Genomic DNA, 23,923 nt, shown 5'->3' with positions numbered 1-23,923 from the left:
TTCCTAGCAAAGCCTGGTGTACCACCATTCAGGATGCCCTATCCTCCAGTGACCACACTCCCAAAACAAAATAGCCTCGCAAAAAAAATTACTAGATCTTACCACCACGCCTCCCCACCCTTAGACTATTACCACCAGCTCTGACATACCTGAATTCCACTTCACACAAGTCACCATTAATCTGGTCCTCACAACAATAGCGTCACCCAAGCCCTCTAATTGCAAATGTGACAGCACCCCAGCTAAATAATCAGAGACTGCGCCACCATACTAGCACCCACCATTACCAATTTTGTGAATGAATCCTTCAATTCCAGCGAATACCAGCTTCCATCAAAGCGGCTTGGGTCCCACCATTACTTAAAACCCTGGCTAGACCCTGCAATCCCCACCAACTATAGGCCAATAACAACGGTACCTTTCCTCCTCAAAACAATCGACAAAATAGCCTATACCCAAGTACAATCACATCTTGAATATAATCACCTACTAGGGGAAAGACGATCAGGCTTCCGCCCCAACCACAGTACAGAGGCTGCCCTACTGGACCTAAAAAAAACGATGGATGCTATTAGGGACTCTGGCAAACTGTGTATCATACTACTCCTAGACCTGTCAGCGGAGTTTGACTTGGTCGATCCTGAAAAACTATGCCAAACCCTATCCACCAACTTCCATGTCTCACAAAAGGCCACGGCATGGATAAAAACCTTCCTCTCCGATCGCACCTCGAGTTTCCCTAGGGGGAGTTGCAGCAGACCCCATCCCTGAACCACTAGGTGTACCACAAGGATCCTGCCTCTCCTACCCTAGATGCCATGGGAATATATATATATATCTCCAAAACTGGATAGCATAGAACAGCCTCTGTCTTAATGGAGATAAAACTGAGATTCTCATAGTTGGCTCCCCAAACAGACTCGGCAAACTCCACCCAGACTACACCACCATAGTGATTGATGGTACACCCATCAACATAGCCCATAAAGTCAAAACACTAGGAGCACACCTTGATTTAAATCTCACCATGAACAGTCACATCACCGCTCTTGCCTCTTCAACGGTTTATACTGCTAAACTCATCACACTAAGCAGGCCTCTCCTATCATCTGTCAGTTGCTTGACACTTGCTCGAGCCCTCATCCTAACAAAAATAGACTACTGTAACATCTTACTGCTAGGTACCTGAAAACAAAAATTAACTAAACTCCAGCTCCTACAAAACAAAGCCCTCAGAGGAGCTTTGGGCATTAAGAGAAGAGAACACATCACACAACACAGAAGAGATGCACACTGGCTCCCAGTTCAGGCTAGAATCCTCCGTAAAACATTCCCCACCACCCACAAATGGTTTTGCAAATGTGCTGTTTTATTTTTTTGACAAGTGTCATAATGTAGGTACAAAAAGTGATATACCTTTGGTGACTGAGGTGTAGCCTATGGCCGTGGGCAGTGGCCAGATTGTGCGTGTCATGGCATAGGGTCATGATTCCGGACAATCTGGCTACTGACCATGACCACGAGGGACAAAACATGGGGTTAACGTGGCCATGTCCACCTGGGACTGGCTTTGTGGTAAAGTTATTCGAAATTGGGATAGATTTGAAAAGGAAGAAAATATGGTCACTTCTCTTTTTGCCTTCTGCAGGCTGCCGTGGTAAGCGAAGAGGGGCCCTGTATGGAACCCCGCCTTCCCTTTCCATGGTAGTAATCTTGGAAAAGGATTTTCCTTCCTCCACTGGGACGCCATAGGAAGAAAAATCCTTTTTTTCATTTATATTTTTAGCACCCCGGATTCCTGCTTTGGGAACCTAGGGTGCTAAAGGCCTTCATCCCCCATTACAGGGGCTGGAATGGGGGGGGGGGGGTGGGGTGGGGTGGGGAAATGGTCCAGAGACCTTGTTATCCACCCTTGCTTCGCTTGGGCTGATAACTTGGGCTGCCGGGCCGGTATCCACCATTTCAGTCCCAGGGTGCGCCTGGTCTAGGTTTCGCGGTTAAGGATCGGTGTGCTCTCTCGATGGCGAACTGTGGGGAGAGTTTAGGGGAATCCAGGAGTGTCATGAGGATCTGTTCCACGTAGTCTTCCATGGGTTCTGTAATATTGTCCTCTGGTATTCCAACAATACGCAGATTATTTCGTCTCAAACGGGATTCGAGATCATCATTTTTCTTCTCTACCACCGACACCCGGTTGGTGAGTGTGGAGACCTCAGCACGTAGAGAGCCCAGTTCATCTTCAGCAACCCCCAGTCGAGTTTCGACTTCTGCGACTCGCCCATCCATTTTCTCTATGGGCTTTTATGGGGGAGATGGTCCCATTCATATCGTCCAGTTTAGTATGAAGTATAGTAAAGCCATCACGGATGTACTCCAGCATCTTCTGTGAGTCGTCTGAGGTCGATGGGGCCGAGACGGACGGGAGCTCCTCAGGGTCATCGGGGGGGGGGGGGGCGGCTTGGACGGCGTTTTTAGCAAACATGTTCAACAAACTGTTTTTTTTCCCTGTACCGGCTCCTTTAGTCATGATGGAGGCCGGGTCAGGGGCCTAGGATCCTGGAGGAAAGCGGATGAGCAAAGGTAGGGGAGTTTAACCCTGTATGCACGTGTCGCAGTGGGTTGGATTCACAGCCGTGGTGACAGCGCACATGGGAATGCAGCCACTGGTGTCGCAGCACCTCAGGACCGGCACCATACAAGGCAGGCCTAAAAGTAAAAGTTCAGGGCCGGGTTCTTCTCTCCAGTGCCCGTGCGGTAAGTATGGAGTTCAGTGCTGACCCAGGTTCACAGGGTGGGCCAGCCGGGTGAGGCACCAGAGTCCATATGGGCTAAGGCTGGTGGCTATATTTCATGCATCAGAACCCCACTATTCCTGCCATATAGAGGGGGGGGGGGCCCCCCCCATCACCTGATGTGGTTAGTTGGTAGGGGGAGGCAATCCCTCGGCCTGGTGGAGGTAGTGTCTAGTAGGGGTGCCCCACCACCATCAGGGCACCCTCACTGGTGCACCGGGAGGAGTCCTAAGCGATCAAGGGTGTATTTGGAATGGGATGGCACCAGAGTCCAAGACCCGCGGAACGCTCGAGACACAGGCCTCTCAAGGCGCAGCAGGCAATGGATCAACAATCCCCAGCAGGCTTCCCCAGTGTTGGGGGGGATAGGAGGTGTCCAGAGCAAGGCAACGGCCGCGGGGGGCCAACACAGCAGACCGGGGGGGGGGGCACCCATCCCCAGCCACCCGGCCTCCTTACCTTGTTGAGAAAGTCTGCAGGAGCGCTCCGGGAGGGGGATGCATGCGGCTCAGCTGCGTGGAGTCGGTCGCGGCGGTTCCGGTGGTGCGGGGCGTGCGGCCCAGAGCGAAGGGAGCCACGAGTCCTGGGCTCCAGCCGCCAGTTCGTAGTAGCGCAGAGCGATCTCAGGTCCGCCGGCTGATCAGCAGCAAGGCCACTCCGCGCCTCTAGAGCCTCGGTGCCCCTCACCCACGGAGGCCGCCCACGCCGGGGCGCCGGGTGGCAACGCGAATCGGCAATCCTCGGAGCCCTGTCACGGGGTGAGTTGGATGCCTGCGGCGCCGTGCTTCCCACAGCAACAGCAAGGCTCACAGAGGGTCTCTGAATCCCAGAGTTGGGATGGCAGTGGACTGCAAGCTTATACAGCGGCCACAGCAGTGACAGTTGGCACAGCTGTATTTTTGCAGTTAAATCTGCAAATATGTACCCTCGTAGTCCGGAGCTTCACTCAGGCGCCATCTTGTTTCGGTGAACATTTCTTTGTTTTTGGATTTATTTATTTTTTGGGCACGAGAGGTAAGAACGAAAGGTGGCGAGGGAAGAGGCACCAAAAACTAATATGGAGGGGTAGGAGGACAGGGGAAAATGTTGCGCATGTGTTATTTCTAAGGTAGGAGCAGTGTTTGTCATGCTCCTTGATTACAGCAGTGGTGGTGGCTCTTGAGGAGGGAGGATGGCATTAACTGATGCCATTTTAAGATAAATAGCATTTTTGCTAAAAGTATCTATTGTGTACTAGATTGATAATGGATAATTAAGTAGGAATAGGTGTTGGAGCTGTGCAATGGATATTTTGAAGTTGAAAGTTCCTAGATCAGTAGAAAATGCAGTTCCAAACTGCTTGCGAAGCACGGATCTTATAAGTTCGGATGGGTTCTCGGACATGTCATCATGCCGCATGCCTGAGTATGGTCCTGTGGCACTGTCGGGAAGGTCTGCAATGAAGTCAGATGTTCGTAGACATCTACAGTTGCAAAACTAGTTGAAATAGTTGAAAAAAGTGTAGTGTTAAAAATGATTCTAGAAGGTGGGAAATGACAGTTTTAAGCTGAACTCTGTAAATTGGACACAAATGATGCTATATTGGTTAAGTATGATATTAAAAAGTTATAGGAAAATAGCATGCACTGGTAAAAACCCATGAAATACAATGAAAAACAAGAGTCGCCTGACGGCCTCCCTCTTGTCCCCCACTACGGAGGCCAGGAACAGCGAGGTCTGCACAAGAACAGAGGTTATCAGCTGCATCTTTTTCTTCATTTCTAAGGTACTGTAAAAAGTCTGATAGAATGTAGAGTGCTTGCCACTTCTGCAACTCACAAGTCTAATCGGCTTGTGGCCCTACATTTTGATTCTTTTCATAGGACTCCTAAGAACTTGTGCAAAGACTTTTGCATTTACCTACCAGAAGTGCTTCATCCTATACAAGACCTTTGCCCATTGACTTTGGCTTAGCCTATTGAACTGAATGACCCTACTATGAAAATCTAAAAGTACTTGCCTGCTTAAGAATATTTGTGTTCTCTTGTTGTTCTAATAACCTTTTGCCTTTTACCAACTTTTAAGAGTATTCTAAATGCCAACATTAAGATATTAATGTCCCCAGCACCCTAGGTATTGAAGTCACCTGTGGGTGTAGGTTGTGTCTGTGGGCCATCCCAAAAGGGTCTCTACTGATTTAGAAACTGAGTGTACAGTATTGGAGTGCATTTGTGTTTTACTATTCTATTGCTCCCTTCTGAAGGCTTTATAACTGACTGATGAATTAATAATTGTTCATGCAAGAAACCTTGAGTGTAAGAGTTTATTTGAATACCTGTAACTGTGAATTTCTGTGTAACTCCAGTACAGCTCACATGTTCCCCTCTTGAGATGAGCCTGGCTGCTCAAGACACTACCAAAACTGTGTAGTACAAGCTTATACCAAAGGTTGGGTTGCCTATACCCGTATGTGTAATGGTCCCAGAGGGTACTGCATACAAACTTTTCCTAACACCAGTAATACTTTCCCTAGTGTGAGGTCTACTGTACCCATGGTCCTTCATGCGTCGAGGTCCATCAGATTGTTTTTTTCCGCCATCGTAGTCTGACACATTTTGCAGAGTTCCTTCTTGGCTGACGCCATTACTTTAGTATTTCTTTCTGTCCTTTCTACAACAGTTTACCGCAAGAACTCCGGCAGTGGCTTCAAGGACAAGACCATCCGTCGACAACAGCGACTCCAGTCTCGACTGACCTTTGACTGCGGCCTTCCAGGGCCTGAACGGGCCGCGGCCCTGCACATTAGGGAGAGCGGGGGGAGGTTCATATTGAATGCACATTTCCACTTTACTCCCATTTATTTGGCGAGGCTGCCATCTTTATAAGCAATGGAAAACTCTCCTTTTAAATTCTGTCCTTCCTGTAACAGGAAGGATTTGAAGGATTTGCAGAGTGTAACATTTGCCTCCCTAGGGACCATGCAGACCGAGGCCACCGTCGACGTTGAGGGAGCCTCCAGCGATGGCCGCATCAGCGGCTTAAGTGACGCTGAGGGCGATGGGGGTCGGGGGGGTTCCTTCATATTTCCGTGTGTGCCCGACCCCAACAGGCAGGCCGGCGGTTCTACTACAGGGACGACACCCGGCGGCTCGACACTACCAGTGTCGCCGGAAATGTCCAAGCATGCCCTATCTTGTGGGCCATCGTGATCACCAAACGACAGGCCCGAAACAGACGGTAAAGTCCATTACACTGAATCTGTTGTCTTCATGATCATCAGTCTGGCTCCAGAGCTGCCAGAAGCACGGAAACTGCTCTCCTGAACACCTGTGAAGACCTGCTCTCCAACCTCGATTCCAACACCCCCTGTGTCCTCATCCTGCTTGATCTCTCCTCTGCCTTTGACACAGTCAACCACGCCATCCTGCTCAACAGTCTTTGTGATAACCTGGGTATCCCCGGTCAGGCCCTGGCATGGCTGGCTTCTTTCCTCCGATTGACCCTACCAGGTCAAACTTGGGTCCTTCCTCTCCTCTATCTCTACCTGTAGTGTTCCCCAGGGGTCTAACCTCTCTCCCTTGCTGTCCAACCAATACCTGGCACTTCTTGACCACCATATTGCCGCTCTCTGCCCTAACTTCCAGTGCTACGCGGATGACACTCAGCTCATTTTCAGGCTACCCTCAGCCACCTCTTCTTCACTCATCTATCGAGGAGTGGTGTGTGCTGCCAATGATCTCTGCCTTAATGCCAGTGAGACAGATTCTCCTCATCGGCACACCCGCTCCCCCCTTTCCTGCCATTCTCTGGCCGGCCTCTCTTGGCCCTCTTCCTGCTCCCACCGGCAAGGCCTAAAACCTTGGCATCCTCTTCGACTCTCCTTCTCTCCTCACATCTCTGACGTCTCTAAGAAGTCACACTACCAGCTGGTTCTCTCTAGGCTGGACTATTGGAACAGCCTCTTTCTAAATCTGCACTCTTCTACTCTCCACCCTCTGCAACTCATCCGGAACAGGACTGCGAGACTTGTCCTTGGCCTCAAGCCCAGGGATCATATCTCTCCAGGACTGATCGCTGCACTGGCTCCCAGTGGCTGCGAGGATTAAGTTCAAAACCCTCTGCATTGTCCACAAGGCCTTCTGGGGCCTGGGCCCTCAATACTTTCAACTCTTCCTAAATATCTTCCTTCTAGAGCTCTTCGCTCATCCGCCTCCAACTATCTCTGGGTCAATCGCTTCTCCAAGCAACGAGTTGGTCGATCTTTCGCTGGGGCCTCCCCCTGGAACTGCCTCCCTCAAACTTGAGAACCGTCTCCGGTTCCGGAAGCACCTTAAAACCTTCCTCTTTGCTTCTTCTCTCCCCCTCTCCCCTGCTGAATTCCTGGCTTAAAGTGAAACTGCACTGGTTCCTGGCAACCCTTCTGATCTCGGGCAGAAGCCACGCCAGTTGCACACCTGCACTGCCTCCCTGGCAACCCCCGCACCTGGGGACTGTGTTCCTTACCCCCCCCCCCCCCCCCCCCCCTCAGTCCCCTAACAGCACTTCTCTGCACTTGCATTGCACTTGCCACCAGCTGCCGTATTTTTTAAATTTTTTTTTAATTAATTTATTTTATTTATTCTATTATCCCATGTACTGCACTTCCCCGCCCTCTTCACCCCTACACTTTTCCCCTTCCCATGCATTTGCGTGATCTGAATGACACCTGGCATAGTAAGATCGTTGTTTGTCTTCCCTCTGTTCCCCCTCCCTTGCCGAGCCTCGAAACACTTGTGTATAGGCATGTTATAACTGCCATCATTTCCGCCGCCACGTCTAAATCTGGGAATCCTCTGGTCCTGGCGACTGGGCGTCGAAAGACTCGTCGACTGCCTCAGGTAAAAGCTCAAAATTGAGCAGGTTAATTAGAAAACAAGTTCCTGACACCCTACTAAAGGTCAGAACGTCAAAAAAACCCATACATCTTCAACACCCAAAGTAACAAAGTCTCATACTACTAAAAGTAGGGATTACACTACCCCTGAAGGCACCCTTTCAGGGGCAATGCATCATGATCAAACTCCTGCCCCAGAACCTCCACCTGCCCAACCTACTCTTACTCCCACTGTGTTGCCAAGCTCCTACCAATGGACCCCTGAACAATTAGATGGGGTCATGAGGAGAATGTCCAGATTCATGAAATTCTTTGACGAACAGCTCCAAAGCCTTCAGGGGCTACCGCAAAGTGGTGCAGCAGGCACACAGCCTGCAGCCACAAAAGCATGGATGGGCTCCACGCAGGCCACCACCTCATCATATCAAGACCTAGGTCAAGACCCTTATTATTATAACACCCAATGCTCACAGGACCCTGGCTTGTATACCGACCCAGAGGACACGGGAGACTTGGAGTACTATTGGGATGATTACGTATACATCATCCAATCCCCAGGCCACACGACCTACTGGTGGCTGACTCCCCGGTAGACAACCAACTGCTATATAATGACCTAAAGGCTGCAGAGCGTTTCAAAATAGATGCACAAGAAGCCCAGGTCGATAAAGACTTCATGGAGGACATCCTTGAGGATAAACAATCTGCAGCACAGTTTATCCCCTTACTTCAATCTGTTCAGAGGCATATTCCGCCCTCTCTGCTTACCCCCAATCTAACATGGGCAGTCAACCCGCGCATCAAAAAGATGTTCAGACCAGCCCCCTGAGGTCCCTTATACATTAAGGGGCAGCTAAAGCCTGACTCGCTAGTGGTCACCACATCAAGAATGAGCAGGAATCTTTTTATCCTCTGCCGAAGCCCCTCTTGACAAGGAGAGTAAAGATCTACACCCTGGCCAGGAAAGTATATTCCTCGGCTGAATATCAAATTAAGATAGCTAATAATAACACGCTGTTAGCCATCTAGAATTGCCACAAGTGGGACGAAATCGCTCAACAGATATTCAGTCCCAAAGCCCCTAAAACACAGCTCTCTTACCATCACTGAGGGGTAATGTGTAGCAAGCTGCATCCTTTAAAATAACCTGGACGCAGCAGACAACGTGGGAAGAATCATGGCAGAAAGCACACTGATCAAACGCCATGCATGGCTCTGTCAATCGGGATTCAAACTGGAAACCCAGGCTACCCTCTTAAACATGCCCATTGAGCCCAACGCTTTATTTGGCAAAGTTGGTGAGGATGCAGTTAAAAGCGCAAAGGTGGAATATGACCCCCCCCCCCCCCCCCAACCCACCCTTCAAATCCCTGTGTCAGCTCACTAACACACGCTTTGAGCAGAGAGAAGGCTGTAACTCAAGCCGGTTTAGAGGACAACTCCCAGCGGTCCTCCCACTACAACCAGTGTGGGCAAAGTTCGTCCGAGGGTTCTTCACAAAGACAGTCAGATCTAGAAGCAGTGCAAATCCTCCTCCGCAAGAGGGGGTCAGCCCCTGCTAAACAATGACCACCTGCTACAGGTTCCCTCTGATGCCACTCCAGTGGGAGATCGTATTTCACACTTTGCCTACGCATGGGAGGGGCTCACGTCTGATAAGTGGGTACTTTCAACCGTGGCGAAGGGGGTGTTTTGCGTAGAGTTGATTTGAAACACCAGCCATTCACCCGCTGACACAAAGACGATCTTCACAGAAAGAACGCATCCTGTTGGAAGAGGTCAAAGCGCTGCCATAGAATCATCCTGGAAAACCAGGTAAACAAGGGTATTTATTCAATGTACTTCCTTGTGCCAAAAAAAGCCTTAATGCCCCCTTTCCTAGACCTGTGCCCTGTGAATACCTTTCTCGAGCCACAAAATTTCTTCTCGACAACGCTATAGGGAGTAATCCCACTGCTAAAACAGGGAGACTACATTGCAACCGTGGACATGAAAGATGCATACTTTCAGTGTTCCCAGCGCACAGAAAATTCCTGCACTTCAAAATAGCGAACCATTGCTACCAATTCAAGGTGCTACCTTTCGGCATAGCCTCTGCTCCAAGGGTATTCACCAAGGTACTAGCGGTAGTGGCAGCACACCTACGCAGAGATTCAATCCCAGTGTACCCTTATCTGGACGACTGGCTGACAACCGGGGAATACCCCACATTTGCAAGCAAAGTACCCAGAGAACAATCAATCTCCTGTTCCAATTGGGATTCTCAATCAACGAGAAAAGTCAAGTCTTGTTCCAAGCACTACAAAACAGTTGTTGGCAGCTGTCATAAAGACCGAAGAGGGTCTAGTCTTTCCATCAAAACCAAGCGTGCTAAACATACTGCTGCAAATTCATCAGTATTTAACCAGTCTCCAAATAACTGTACGTAAAGCGCTTGCTCGGGATGATGGCATCATGCATTTTCCTGGTTCAGCATGCACAGCTGCACATGCACCCAATGCAAGAGTGGTTAGCTAAACAGTGGTCTCAGGCAAGCGTTCGGTGGGCCGATCTAGTGGTTGTTTCGCTAACTCTAGTTCAAGCGCTACGCTGGTGAACAAAGGGAAACCTGTTAATGGAAAAACCTTTACAACCCTGCAGTGAAAGCAATTGTCACAACAGATGCATCACCCAACGGGTGGGAAGCTCATTACCTTCACCACACAGCGCATGGCCTGTGGACACAGATCACAACCCAAAATCACAAATCTGTTGGAGCTGTTAGCAGTGCTCAAGGCCCTGCAAGATTTCCAAGTGCACCTGTCTGGTCAGACAGCACGAGTCCTCACGGACAGCACCACTGCCATGTTTTACATAAACAAGCAGAGGGGGCACACACTGAGTCTGTCCAGGCTAGCAAAACAATATGGAAGTGGGCACTCGAGCACTGCGTGTTCCTAACGTCGCAACATGTTCCAGGAGAACTCCATTCTCTGGCAGACTCATTAAGCAGAGATGCTCTACCCGAAGAGCACGAGTGGCAGCTCGACAGAAACATCTTAAACTCTCTTCTCCCTATGGGGTTACCCCCCTTTAGACTTGTTCGCCACAAGCCTAAACACACAATGCCCAGACTTTGTATCCAGGTTTCCCCAACATGGGCCCAAGGGGAACGCCCTGTGGATGTACTGGTCAGCGAACAACACTACTGAGCAAGTTAATGAAAAAAAGACACTAGGAACAAGTGACCCTAATCCTGGTTGCTCCTATGTGGGCAAGACAACCCTGGTTTCCACATGGGTGCAAACTGGCGATGTGCAATCCCATCAAACTCCCGTGCCCCTACAATGTGCTCACACAGCATGAGGGGCGGACAACGTTCCACCCACACCCTCAGTCTATGAACTTGGCAGCTTGGCTCCTGAAGCCCTAGAATTTGGGCATTTAAAACTACCTCCAAGGTGTATTGAAATCCTCAGAGGCACATAAACCAAACACCTGTTATTTGAACAAGTGGAAAAGGTTTGTAATATGGTGCTAGTCAAAAAATGTAAACCCTATAGAATGTACTCCATCAGACATTCCTCATTACATGCTCCACTTACTAGACTCCGGGCTAGTATTTAACACCAATGTTCACCTAGCTGCTCTATCCGCATACACCACTTCTCAAAGCAAGGTGTCCTGGTGGAAAGTTCCTGTCATTAAGGCATTTATGGAAGGAGCAAAGAGACTTTACCCTCCCCACTGCTAATTTCAGACCCACCTCCAGGATGGGACTTAAATATGGTACTTGCAAAGCTCATGGGGACACCCCCACCCTCCCTTTGAGCCTATGCATACATCAGCATTAAAAACCTTACATATAGTACAGCTTCTCTGGTGGCTGTCGCCTCCATAAGAAGAGTCAGTGAATTACAAGCTTGCAAGACCCTTTGTTATCCACAAGACAAGTTGGTACTAAGAACCCACCCTAGGTTTTCACTTAAGTTCATATCCATGTTCCATGTCAACCAGTCTATTGAACTACCAGTTTTCTTTCAATACACTTCAAGCTCAGCTGAGAAACTCCATACACTAGATCTAAGGAGGACGCTCCTTTCCTATCAAGAGAAGACCTTTCACACCAAGAGCTCACTCTACCAGGGGTACAGGATCTACTCTGGCATTTATTGCAAACTTAAGCTGGAAGCCATTTGCAAAGCAGCAACATGGAGCTCCATACATACATTTACTCGGTACTACTACATTGACACACATTCACAGGTGGGACAAGCCGTGCTAAAATATCTATTTGCCGCTGTACCTTCTCTCAACCCACCACCTTCTCCAGACACTGCTAGCTAATCTATCCATAGCATGTGATCTAAGCAGATCCACAAGCCTCAGAGGGATACATTACTCACCGTAATCGTATTTCTGATGCTGGTAGCTGCTTAGATTCACATGCGCCCACCCTTCCTTCCCTGTGGAGTAGAAGGTGCATAGATGGTTCTCTGGCTTATTCTACCCTCATCTGCTTTATTCCATCTGTACTCATGCTACACTTCATGCTTCCTCATGTCAGAAACTAAACAATCGGAGGGATCACGACGCGGGAAGGACCATGTGTACAATAGGGATGGTATTACTGGCACGCCCTGTGGATGTCCCCTTTTTTGAGTTTCGGAATACTCTGCGGCTACCACTAGATGTTGCCCTATGCATAGTATGTGACTCTAAGCAGATAAAGCATCATAAATACGATTACTGTGCCTAATCATATATAATTTATTTTCTTGGTCACTTATATTTCAAAATGTTTTTCGGTCCTGGCACCTTTTTCCATACCTGGTTTGTCCAATTAATATAAATGATCTGTATTATCTGCAATTAATATAGATAAGAGCAAATCCCAGTCATTCTGAAAAACATAATTTCTAGGCATCTAATTCTTTTACTGGATATCCTGGCTGCGAACCATATGACTCCTTTTAAAAATTGCATGTCTGGGTCTGGAGACTGCTCTGTTCTCAAACATTTCGGGCATGGTCTACTTTAATTCGTTCAGTTTTGGGGACAGAGTTCCCTTGGCATTGATGAGCACACTCAAATTACAAGATTATCCAGAGGCTCTATGGCCGAGATGTCATTTCAGGGGGACTGCAGTCTTCTTTGCAGTGAGTGAAAGGGAGAACGCTAGAACATTGTCACGGATTCAACCCACTCCCTATCTCTGCAAGGCCTTTATGGCACAAGGCTCCCTCAGAATTCAGACTGCTAGCTCCGTCTGACTGCCTTTTTGCACCACCAATTTGCACTGGTTTAGCTGAGGACGACCTATGCTAAATGGCATCTTTATTTCATGACCAACAACCTCCTGCTCCATAGACTGTCATTCCCTCTACTACTCGAAGCAAGAATGTACACGTTTTGGTATAGCACGACTTCTGGTCTATAATGGGAGTGGAATAATGGTGGGATCAGTGTTCAACAATAATTCCACTGGTAATGTTGGAACCTTCTCGATGAGAACATGTGTTCCCTCTTTCAATCCATTCCTGTCTTCTCAATGTTGCTTCATCTTTTAAAAAGATTATAAAATGCAAGCATTACATTTTATTTCACTTCTGTAACCATTGGCTACCCATGACGGCGTAACACACTGAATTATTAAAGTACGTCACCCTGCATGCATCTTTGCTATTGGGCCACAGCTAGTTGAAAGAACCAGTACACATGTTAAAATGTCTCTTCCATAACATAATCCTCCAAAGGGGCCATCCAAAGTTTCCTTTTATTTATGTATTTGAATTGAACCCCTTGATGCAAGCCCCCTTTTTTAATCTTGAACTTTATTCGGGTCAAGTCCTTTTTGAAGTGTTTGAGCTGTCAGTGCATTACAGGGCAGAACCCTAAGATCGTCTCTGACGCAGCATGCCTCTGGTCAAGCCTCCATGGGTGCTCCAGCGCTTCAGTCTTGCGTTTCCTCATTTACTCCAAGAGGTCACGTGACTATACTGTCTGACTTATGGCATTCTGGATGACTGAGTGACTTGAAGCTCTTTTACCATCCTCTGTGTGTTCCCCTTACCCTCCTTAGGATTCGGCTGCCACCAAGTGGTGTGTAATTTTGTACAAATCACTAAATAAATATCTGTGAGGCACAGTAGGGGATTTGCAAGCTTTACAGGTAGCCTGTGCATTGATGCATCGTGGACCGGTCCATTTTTCTCTTTCCACTCTAATCTTCCATCCACTTTCCTGACTCTTTCCATTCTATGTTCCACCTCTTTCTCGTCGGAGTATCCAGCTCATTCATTTCTATATATTGTTTATCATTATCCTCTCATTCCTCTTTCTGTCAATCTTTCTCTTGTCTCTTCATTTCCACACACATCTATTGGGATCTCATTCCCATGTCAAAGTAAAGCTGAAGATTTGTTGTTTGCATGAGTAATTTACAGTTGCCGCCAGGGAGTGGCAAGAGCACTTGACATACGAAGGAACCTCGCAGTTGATCTTAACTGAAAATGATTCAAACTCCCTGTGCCTCAACTGCAATATCCTATTTAATGGAAAGTCCTCTGCATCCTTGGATAAACATAGGCTCTAGTCCACAAATCCAGGATTACCCAAGGTTAACAGTGTTAAACCGTGCCAGTAGATCCAATGACCCAAACTGCCAGCCACCTTTTAACCACAGCTTCAAGTTCCAGAAACACTTGAACACTTTTAGTCCACGATAGGCAAAAACCAATTGCATTTGTGCAGTATTTTAGAAGTGAATTGGGGATAACTTCATGGTGTAGTATGTACCATTGCCAACATGAGGTTTTAAAATTCAACAAAGGTAATGGGAGCACATCAAAAAAGTGTTAAGGGGCTGTGTCAAATTATCCTTTTTCTGTTGTAATTTTGATGGTAGTTTTTTGAGTAATTGTTACATGCCATATTTTGTTTTGATTAGTTGTTGTATTGCTGGGTGGTAAGCTTAGAACTCAGTCATGTTGTCCTTGGTTCTTCTCATTGTCTGTTTAATCACACTTTCTTAATTTGTAGTGAAGTACTATATCTTTGAATGTAGTGATGCAAGTCAATGCCCAAAGGGTATAAGACTACTAAAATGGATGATCTTGCATTCCAATTCTAGTCTTGGCTTTAGTAACAGCTGGGCCAGTCTATGTATTGTCCCTCGCCAAATTAAGTGACTTTTGCTACTCTTATGGACATAAGTCATTTTTGTTATTGACACATTCATCCTCCATAGCGTAGGGACTGCTGAAACATTGACTGGTTACAGTCAGTAATGCTAATGGCACATTAATGTAAAAACAGTTACCTCCCCCTTCTGTCCTCTTACTGCTGTATCTCCCTCTCTAGCTGTTATTCTAGTGCTCTTTGCCAGTACGTTAAATGTTGTGTTTTTTTTTTTACCTTTGGGAGATTCCAGGGAAGTTCTGCATTCCATTTAGACTGCATTCTGGATGCTTTGTCATTATCCTCCTATATTCCAATTAATGGGTTGTCTTCTTATGAAGTAGCACCCTTGAGTCATTGTGCTGGTTGGTGTGTGTTCTTGGAGTTTATTCTTTTTTTGATGATTGACTTGCATATCTGACAAGTGTCCATTCCGATTATGTAGGATGTTACTCCTTTGACCATAACATTATACAGAAAACGTGCATCTAGATACCCTGTTAAAGATTACTTGTGTTATTCTTTTTTCTGCAGTGCTTGCTGAAGATGCTATCCGAGCTGCATTGGCAGATTACAGAGTAAAACAGGATCGCGAGAAGGCAACATCAAATGTGTAAACACCTTTTTAGTATGACAATGTAAAGCGTGCTCTTATTCCATTCTGCGCTTTGTGTAATTCATGTAGGTGTTGAGGACAGATGTCCCTGTAGGACTAGATAATAAAAGCTGTAATACGCACAATAATGTAACAGCTTAGCTGTTCTACTGTTCTGAAGCTGTATGGTGAGTTGTTCTGCACTCGATGGATTGAAAAAATTATGACCTGCTTGTGTGCTCCTTAAAACAAAACTAAAGCAGTAACTGAGTCTTGACAGTGCTCGGTGTTCATTTGAAGAGTTACCGAGAAGAGTTGTTCAATATTGATATAAAGAATATTGTGAAATAAAGTTTTTATTTTTTGTAAAGAATATTTTGGTTGCGGTTTTGATGCATAGCATATTTACCCTACAATAAAATCAAACCACCATGAAATTTGTTGACATTCATTTATTTGTAGTGTCGCAAACAGTAATTACTGTTGATGGACACTTTGTGGCAATGGATATCTGCTACTAAGTGCATTGATTGCTAAAAAAAAAAATTTAAAAAAAAATCACCTAGCAGCAGGAGAAACTTGGTTGAGCTAGTCTGAAATCCACCTAACAGGACATCTGCATTGCTGTTTTTCTTTTTCTCATTATTTTTTGACCTATGTATTAAATAAATGATGAACTGAGTCTTGAACAGCTCATTCCATTGTATTACTGTAGGCATGCTGATCTCATTGTTGTATATTCTAAACCTCCCTTGAAAAATTTAAATGGGCATAGACCTAAAGTGAGCAGACAGTGATGTGACGAATTCCACGATGTAATCACTGCTTCCGTAGAGGGAGCCCCTTCCCATGAGGCCAAGGAGGTGAGGCTGCTACCAGACTGTCTCACTGGGGTTGTACTCAGCTGGTGGATCTCATGGGAGGGGAAGCCCCCTATGGGACCAGTGATGACTATTCTGGGAGAATGCAGCATCTACCGAACACCTAAACCTCCCTCCCCCCCCCCCCCACTCTCTCCACCCTACCCTCGTATCCCATATGATTATATAATCTACTGGAAGTGGAAAGGACTGTGACGAGGAAGAGTAGGGATAACTATCATTAGGATCTAAGCAAAGAAACTGTGACGGGCAAGAGTTGCATATCCGTCTGGGATCAAACCGAAGAACTGGAGTGACTACAGACCATATTTCTGCAGGGGTGTGTGTGCATTTTAAGTACCCAGATTTCATGTGTCTCTACCATAGGAAAGGTACTTGTGCTCCCTTTTCTATTTCTATGGCAGCCCTAAGGGAAGAAGTGGCGGTGCCGGGAGCCCCAGCGGGCAAGTGGGTTGAGAAGTGTGGGGGGCAAGTAATACATTGCGGCATCTGGGCAAGAGGCTCAGTGGGCTGGTGGAACACGGGCGAGACACTGAATGTTCTCACCCACATTTCCAGCCAACTGAATGGCTTAGCGATCATCCTCCAGTGGCGAATCATATTTATTTTTTTGGTAGAGTGCCAAATTTCCTGCAGGCCTCACAGCGCACCCAAAACAAACGGTCAGATGCAATCAAAGAGCCTAGGTCAAAGAAGAGCTGAACGAGAACTAGGGAGCAGTGAAGAGGTAGGCTTTCAGATTCTTTTTAAGTCGACCATGGAGGTGGAGGTCTTGAGGTAAAGGGATCGAGAATTCCACAGGACTGGAGCAATGACATTGAAGTTTGTCTTGCCAAATTTGGCAGGCGAAAGCGAGGCTGACTAAGCATGACCTGGTCAGTTGAGTGATCGTTCTGGGATGTATCGTTGGATGCGTTCTGCAAGATAGCTGGGTGCAGAGGCATTTAAAGGTAAGTGAGTATCTTGAAGGAAACCCTATGCCTGATGGGAAGCCAATGCAATTTTCTTCTGGGCTTCTGTGATAGACTGCCTTCTAGGCAGGCCTAGCACGGCTCTGTCAGTGCCGTTTTGGGTAGCCTGAAGGGCAGCAATATTAGCAGAGGAAGTGCCTGCCAAGAGACTGTTATAATAGTCAAACCTTGAGTTGGCCAGGGGCGGAGGCAAGGAGAGACTTATTGTTGACAGATAGGAAGGGGTGCAAAGTTGCTTATTAATCCAGCCGCATGTGGCACAGGTTTTAGCCACCTGAGAGCGCATAGATAGTTCGGCTTCAATCGTAACACCAAGTGTCTTTATGCTTTGAACAACTGGGATCGGCACATTTGCAATAAAAAAAAAAAATGCATAATCCTCTTGGGTATTCTTTAGCATGTGACTGGAGTCTGCTATAAGGATCTCGGTCTTGCCGGCGTTCAAGGGCATAGAGCTGACTCATCCAAAAATGGATGATAGAGTAAATGGCGGAAATGGCTTGTGAATCAGCAGAGTAAGAGCCTGAGAGTGCAAGGATGACCTTGGTGTCATCTGCATAATTGGTATATAGGACACCCAGGTCATTGACCAGCAGCAGGAGAGGAAAATATAAATGTTAGGGAGTGGGGGATAAAGAAGATCCCTGTGGGTCACCTCTGTAAGACCATAATGGAATAAGCACCATAAACTAATGACATGCCAATCGTGAGATTCGTTTTCCAAAAAAGTCTGATTTATTCGTGGAGTATCAGTCGGCTGACTGGGTCTCAATGCCTCACGATGTGTGTTCCCAGGCACAGAGAGAGAGAGAGAGAGAGAGAGAGACACACAGACGCACTAAGGCAGTCATACATATATACATAATACATCATCCTTTACAATACCATTCGGCCCACCCTTATACATGACATACAAGCTAGGGTTCGGTAATTGACAGTTATGCATGTAACTTCAGTCAGTCTAAACATTAGTATTTTAGCAAAGGCTGCAGAGACAGTTTTCTGTTATGGGGAAAGCGGGGCACTGGCACAGGGAAGGATATCATGTTCTTGCAGGGAGACATTCCAACCCACGTAATCTGTTCGTCAGACAGTTCTAAAGCAGAGAAAAATACCATTGTTGGTTGCATATAATTCACATTTAACTGCCTTTACAACAGCGCTTGCGGGACAAACCGGCACTTCGGTTGTTGATTAATGGCGGCTCTTGCCCAGGCTTCAAGGCCTTACGAGGAGGAAAACAATGTGGATCTGCAGGGTTTTACATTCCGGTCTACATTAGTATTCAGAGTTCAGGCTGTGGCCTCGCACAGTGTGTGGATCTGAAGCGCATAATATATTTGCAAAGCGTTAACAGAAAAGCAAATAGCTGTCATTTACAAAATGGACTCCCAATGGTCACATTCAGGTTTCATGGTTTGCAATGTTTGTCACATGATGCGATTTGCTTCTGGCCAACATACTATTCATATCATTCGGGCTATATGATTGCATTTACAGTACCTTGTGTGAGCAAAGAAGGGATGGATGAAGATTTGTGAATGACAACATGCGCGTTACACAGAATCCATCATCGGATAAAATTGATATCTGCAGAAAGACTTCCTGAAAGTGAAATGCCCAACAGAAGTAGCACAAATGGCCTTGGTGAAATTGTTTGTTGTGTTAAACATTGGAGTCCAAGGCAGCCCTTGGCCAGTTGTTGGCCGACTTCCCCCTCAACACATCCAGACCCACAAAGACCACCTTGAAAAATGAACACAGTGAAGGTGTTCTGTATACTGAATCCTCTGCCACACACTGTTTTGTACACCAACACAGCTCTCTAGAAGGCAAAGAACAGGAAGTGAAAATAGGTTGGGTGTATTTAAGTGAAATTAGAACTAATTGTTGTTTTTAAAAAAAAATGACTTCTGTAATTTCTGATGCTTGTTAATCTGCTTAGAATCACATGCTGTGCATATGGTTCTACATCCAGTGGTAACCACTGAGTATTGCATCTTGTCTTTCGAGGATCGAAAGAGGACATCGGAATAGGCATGTCTAACACTTTCCGTGACGTGCAGTGTACCCAAAATCCCTCACGCGTCGAGGTCCCACATTGTTTTTTTCCGCCCAGATTACTGGTCGCCCTAATGCAGAGCTCTTACATAGAGAAGCGTTATTGTCATATTTATCGACTGTCGTAATTCCCTTTAAGTAACTTTGATGGTTCATCCTGCAAGACCATGCCGAAAACTGCTGCAGACTTTCGCCACCTGTTGATCCGGACTGCAATGCCGTCCACGTTGCTGGGGCTTCTGGCCGTCCTACAGGGAGAGTGAGGTTGGGTGGACATTCTTTTACAGGTATGCCTTTCCTCTTTCACCCCTTTTGCTCCCTGGGTGGTCAGCGCTGTACCTGCCTTTTGCTATGAAAAAGACACTATTTAGATTTTTTTCCCCACGTGGAAGGGCAAATATCCGTGCAAAGACAAGCACCTTCAGTGTAACAATTATCTTCCCCTCGACCACAAGGAGGCGGCTTGCACGACCTGTAAACTCCTGCGCCCTAAGAGGCTTAAGGAGCGCTGCTTGAAGCGGTGGGCGGCCTACGGCATGTCGCAGGCTGAATGTTCTTCCCCTGCCACCGCTGAAAGTGATTGGCGGGGGGAACTAGCGATGACCAAGCCTCTGTGTCGAAGCCATTGACCTAATGGCGGACTCCTCTTGTTCTGCGATGCCGTCCCCGACCCCACCAGGCCTGACGTGAGTCACACTATGGGGAAAACGCCTAGCGACAATGGCGCACATGAGCATTTATGCTAAAAACACAACCCAAGGTTCTGCTTCGGCGGTACTGTGGAAGCGTACCAAAACGCCAACGGAACTGTCAAAACCTTCATGCCGATCAGCGGATCCGGTTGATAGGCTGCCTTCCCGCAACCGCAGCTATGGCCTGCGACTGGGCAATCCAAAACAAAGGGCGCTAACCCTAAAAAACACGTGACTGTCGAGGCGCTCCAGGAGGACGCGCAGATGCTGCTTAAGGCCCTGGTGGGGCCGAAGTCCACAGCTCAGCCTCCGGTTCACCCGGTGGCATCGAAATCCACTTCTCAGCCTCCGGTTCAGCCAGTAGATCAACCAGATTCACTGAGCATTGGCGAGAGTATCGCACGGATCGCATCGGTAGACTGAAGGAACGGTCGAAGGAAGTGGCAAAGCACAAAGAATGGCCTACAGACGTGCCGAAAGACACACCACAATGTCCAGAACCCCTCAAAGACTACGCTGAGAGTCCTGTGCCCTTGTCTGGCACATTGGGGGACAAATCTCAACTTCACTCCCCTGGACCCCTCTGGGTCATCCTCATGGACCAGGGAGAAATCTGAGGGATGTATGGACAGATTAGAACAATCTCTTTCTGAGAAGCTTGCCCCTCAAGGGACCTCAGGAAGACTTTCTTCTACACCTGTATCCAAGTTTCAAAGGACCTGGGAAGATCCACATGAAGAGTATACCTGTGTCCTCACAGATGAGGATGTTATGGACACATATGATCAGGATGAGGATGGCACCTTTCTGGAAAATGACAATGTGGATGACCAGGCAGATCTTACGGACTATTGGGAGGACAGCCGTTGGGTTGATGCACCACCTTGGATGTCCCACACTCACAACCAGGACCCCGATGCCCTGTGCATAGATCCACCCCTCCTCCCCCTCTCCACTCCGGTTCGCCAAGCCTCCCCAATGGATGATCAAATAGCGTTCAACGCTGTCTTGAAGAAGGCAGCTGACCATTTTCCGATTGCCACTCAAGAAGCTTTGCCAGATTCTGATTTTGTGGAGGATATACTCTAGGAAAAACCTCTGTCCAGCCAGGCCATCCCTTTGTTTAACTCAAGAGGTTGGCACCTTCCTTGTTGACACCAGCACAGACCATGGCTGCCAACCCTAGGGCGGAGAAGTTGTTCTGTCCTTCTCTAACCAACCCTGCCTACATCAAGGGACATTACTCAAGACTCTTTAGTGGTTACCACTACTAGAAAACAGGCTGGTGTTCCCCTGCCCACAGGAGAGGCACCACCCGATGAGTCCAAGAGACTATATGCTCTAGGAAAGAGGCTCACATCGGCTGCTACGTTTTCCACCAGAATAGCCAATAACACTACGCTATTAGCCAGCTATGCAGACGTCCAGTGGAACCTTCTGCAAGAAGGCCTTCAGGAAGTGCTGGAGCCTACACATACCAAGTTGCTCGTCATCGTTTAAGGCAGGCAAGACATCAGAATGTGCTCAAAAACACTCTGGATGCTGTGGAGACAGCGGGTTGAACCCTGGCACAAGGCACCTTGCATAAGCGCCCTGATAAACAAACCTGTGGAGGAGAGCAACCTGTTTGGCAAGGCAATGGATGATGCACTAGAAAACGCGAAGAAGGAACATGAAACACTCTAGTCCCTTCAACAGATTACCCAGAAACCCTCTTGCAATCTTTTTCCCCAGAACCAGTATAATACAGGAAACAACTTGAATTTGTGTCGGGGGGGGGGGGGGGGGTGGGGCTAATCCCTCCACCAATTATCCAATCAGAGGACAGCAGCGTGGGAAAGGTCGAGGACAAGGTTCTCCAACCCCAGAGACGTTCCTGCCTCTGGTTAGAAATGACCTTCGGATTCAGGTCCCCTCCCATGTCACCCCAGTCACGGGGGGGGGGGGGGGTATAACATCTTTCCTTTCTGCATGGGAGGGGATAATGACAGACCAGTGGGCACTCAAGACAGTCGCCCACGGTACTGCATAGAATTTGCCTGACCACCCCAATTCAGACCATCAAAGTCAAGACGCCAGACGTCGGACCACCTGCAAATCTTACTGCAAGAAGTAGAGACCCTTCTAGGACAGGAAGCCATAGAAGCTGTTCCTATTCTACAGGTAAACGAGGGTATTTATTCAGTGTACTTCCTTGTACCCAAAAAGGATCTCACCATGCGCCCTGTGCTAGACTTGTGCCCAGCGAACAAATTTGTCAAACCTCAGGTTTTGCATGGTCACTCTACAGTAAGTAATGAAACGGGGATTACATGGCAACATTGTACATGAAAGATGCATACTTTCATACTTCAATGTTGCCAGCGCACAGGAAATATCTAAGGTTCATGATGGAGGACAAGCACTATCAGTTCAAAGTACTCCCCTTCGGCATTGCCTCAGTGCCAAGGGTGTTTACGAAGGTACTGGCAGTGGCAGCAGTGCACCTGCAGACTATCCGTCCCAGTTTACCCATACCCCGACGACTGGCTCATAACAGGGGAGTCCTACGAAACCTGCCTATTGAACACTCAGAAGACAATAGACCCCTTGTTCAGTCTGGGATTCTCCATCAACGAGAAGAAATTGTCTTCGAGCCCAGTCAAGTCAAACAGTTTCTGGGGACTCTAATTCGGACCAAAGATGGCCTTGTCTTCCCCTCCAACGAGAGGGTTCAGAACATGTTTCAGATCCCTCAGTATGTAGCCAGTCAGGAAATGACGGTACGCAAGGCCATACGACTGCTAGGAATTATGGCGTCCTGCATTTACTTAGTTCCTCATACGCTTCTGCGCATGCGTCCCATGCAAGAGTTGCTCAACAGCCAGTGGTGTCAGGCCAGCGGACAATGTGATGATCTGGTAGTTGTCTCGCCAGCCCTCGTTCTAGCTGTCACGATGCCTGCCCCAAGACATCCGTAACAGGTCCATCTACCCAGGGAACAGGCACCCAAGAAGACACAGGAATTCCCAAAACCTCGCCTAGGGGCTATATGGGTTCAGTCCTGCTGCTGTAGGTGCCAGGATCATATTGCTAACTTTAAACTATGTAGGTCATCCTGCAAAGAACTCATGTACAGGCCATCATGAGGCCACGAAGGGACTACTTTCCTTTAGAAACGATTTTGCTGCTTGGGTGTGGTACTGGAACTTCTTACCTGGGGAACTACTTTTTTGATGATATTTAAACCACGCCCGAAGAGCAGCACACGCTTCGTGTTGTTCTGAATCTTAGCAGCGTAACGCTCACGGTGTCTGCAGTCCAGCATCCTGTCTCCAGCCACACCCGTCTTGTGTCCGGAGCCGATCCTAGAGAAAAGGAAAGAGGTTAGAACAAGGAGATTTCCATTTGGTCATCTTTTCCTGGGGCAGCTGCACCTGTGGATAAAGGAAAGGCGTTAAAATAAACTGCGTCGCATTGCCAGCTGCAGCATCCGCGCCATACTCTCCTGTCTTCCGAGCATCTCCACGACCCAGCGCAGCACCCGTTCAATCTCCGCCTGAAACATCAGCATCTGAAAAGACGAGAACAAACAAAAGGTGAGCGGGGTTCTGCCAAAGACATTCTTATACTTACCGCAAGATACTTACTCGGAATTTTACTGCTCGAGGCAGCGCTGGTCACCATCCTACGTGAGACCTTTTCGGCAATGCACCGCACCTGCAAAGAAGATCGAGAACTATTGGTTAATTACATTTGGAACAATATTACTAGCTAGACAGTGCTTGGTACAAACTGACTCTTACCTAAGCGCTACCTTCATCCATCGAGGCAAACTCACTCATTGGATCACGCTGCAATGGAAAAGGTATGAAAGGAGCAAGAGTGAATTAAGACATTTGAACTCTAAAAGAACTATACATTTGGTTTACACACTACTTA

The 23,923-nt window shown here is 47.5% G+C and overlaps 1 protein-coding gene across 1 annotated transcript in view; it reads left to right on the top strand.

The window, feature by feature from the left end:
• The window catches only part of ISCU (iron-sulfur cluster assembly enzyme), a 78,107-nt gene extending 62,273 nt beyond the window's left edge, over window positions 1-15,834 (top strand). The window contains exon 5 of the mRNA XM_069619463.1: window positions 15,337-15,834. Coding sequence (XP_069475564.1) covers window positions 15,337-15,419 — 83 coding nt within the window. The 3' untranslated portion in view covers window positions 15,420-15,834. The remainder of the gene's footprint in view (window positions 1-15,336) is intronic.
• Window positions 15,835-23,923: the final 8,089 nt, after the last annotated feature.

This window comes from Ambystoma mexicanum, chromosome 10 (assembly GCF_040938575.1).
Source record: "Ambystoma mexicanum isolate Mex_15411 chromosome 10, UKY_AmexF1_1, whole genome shotgun sequence".
In the NCBI taxonomy this organism is placed as follows: domain Eukaryota; kingdom Metazoa; phylum Chordata; class Amphibia; order Caudata; family Ambystomatidae; genus Ambystoma; species Ambystoma mexicanum.
Note: the sequence above shows the minus strand (reverse complement) of the source record. Positions and strands in the feature narration are given on the sequence as shown.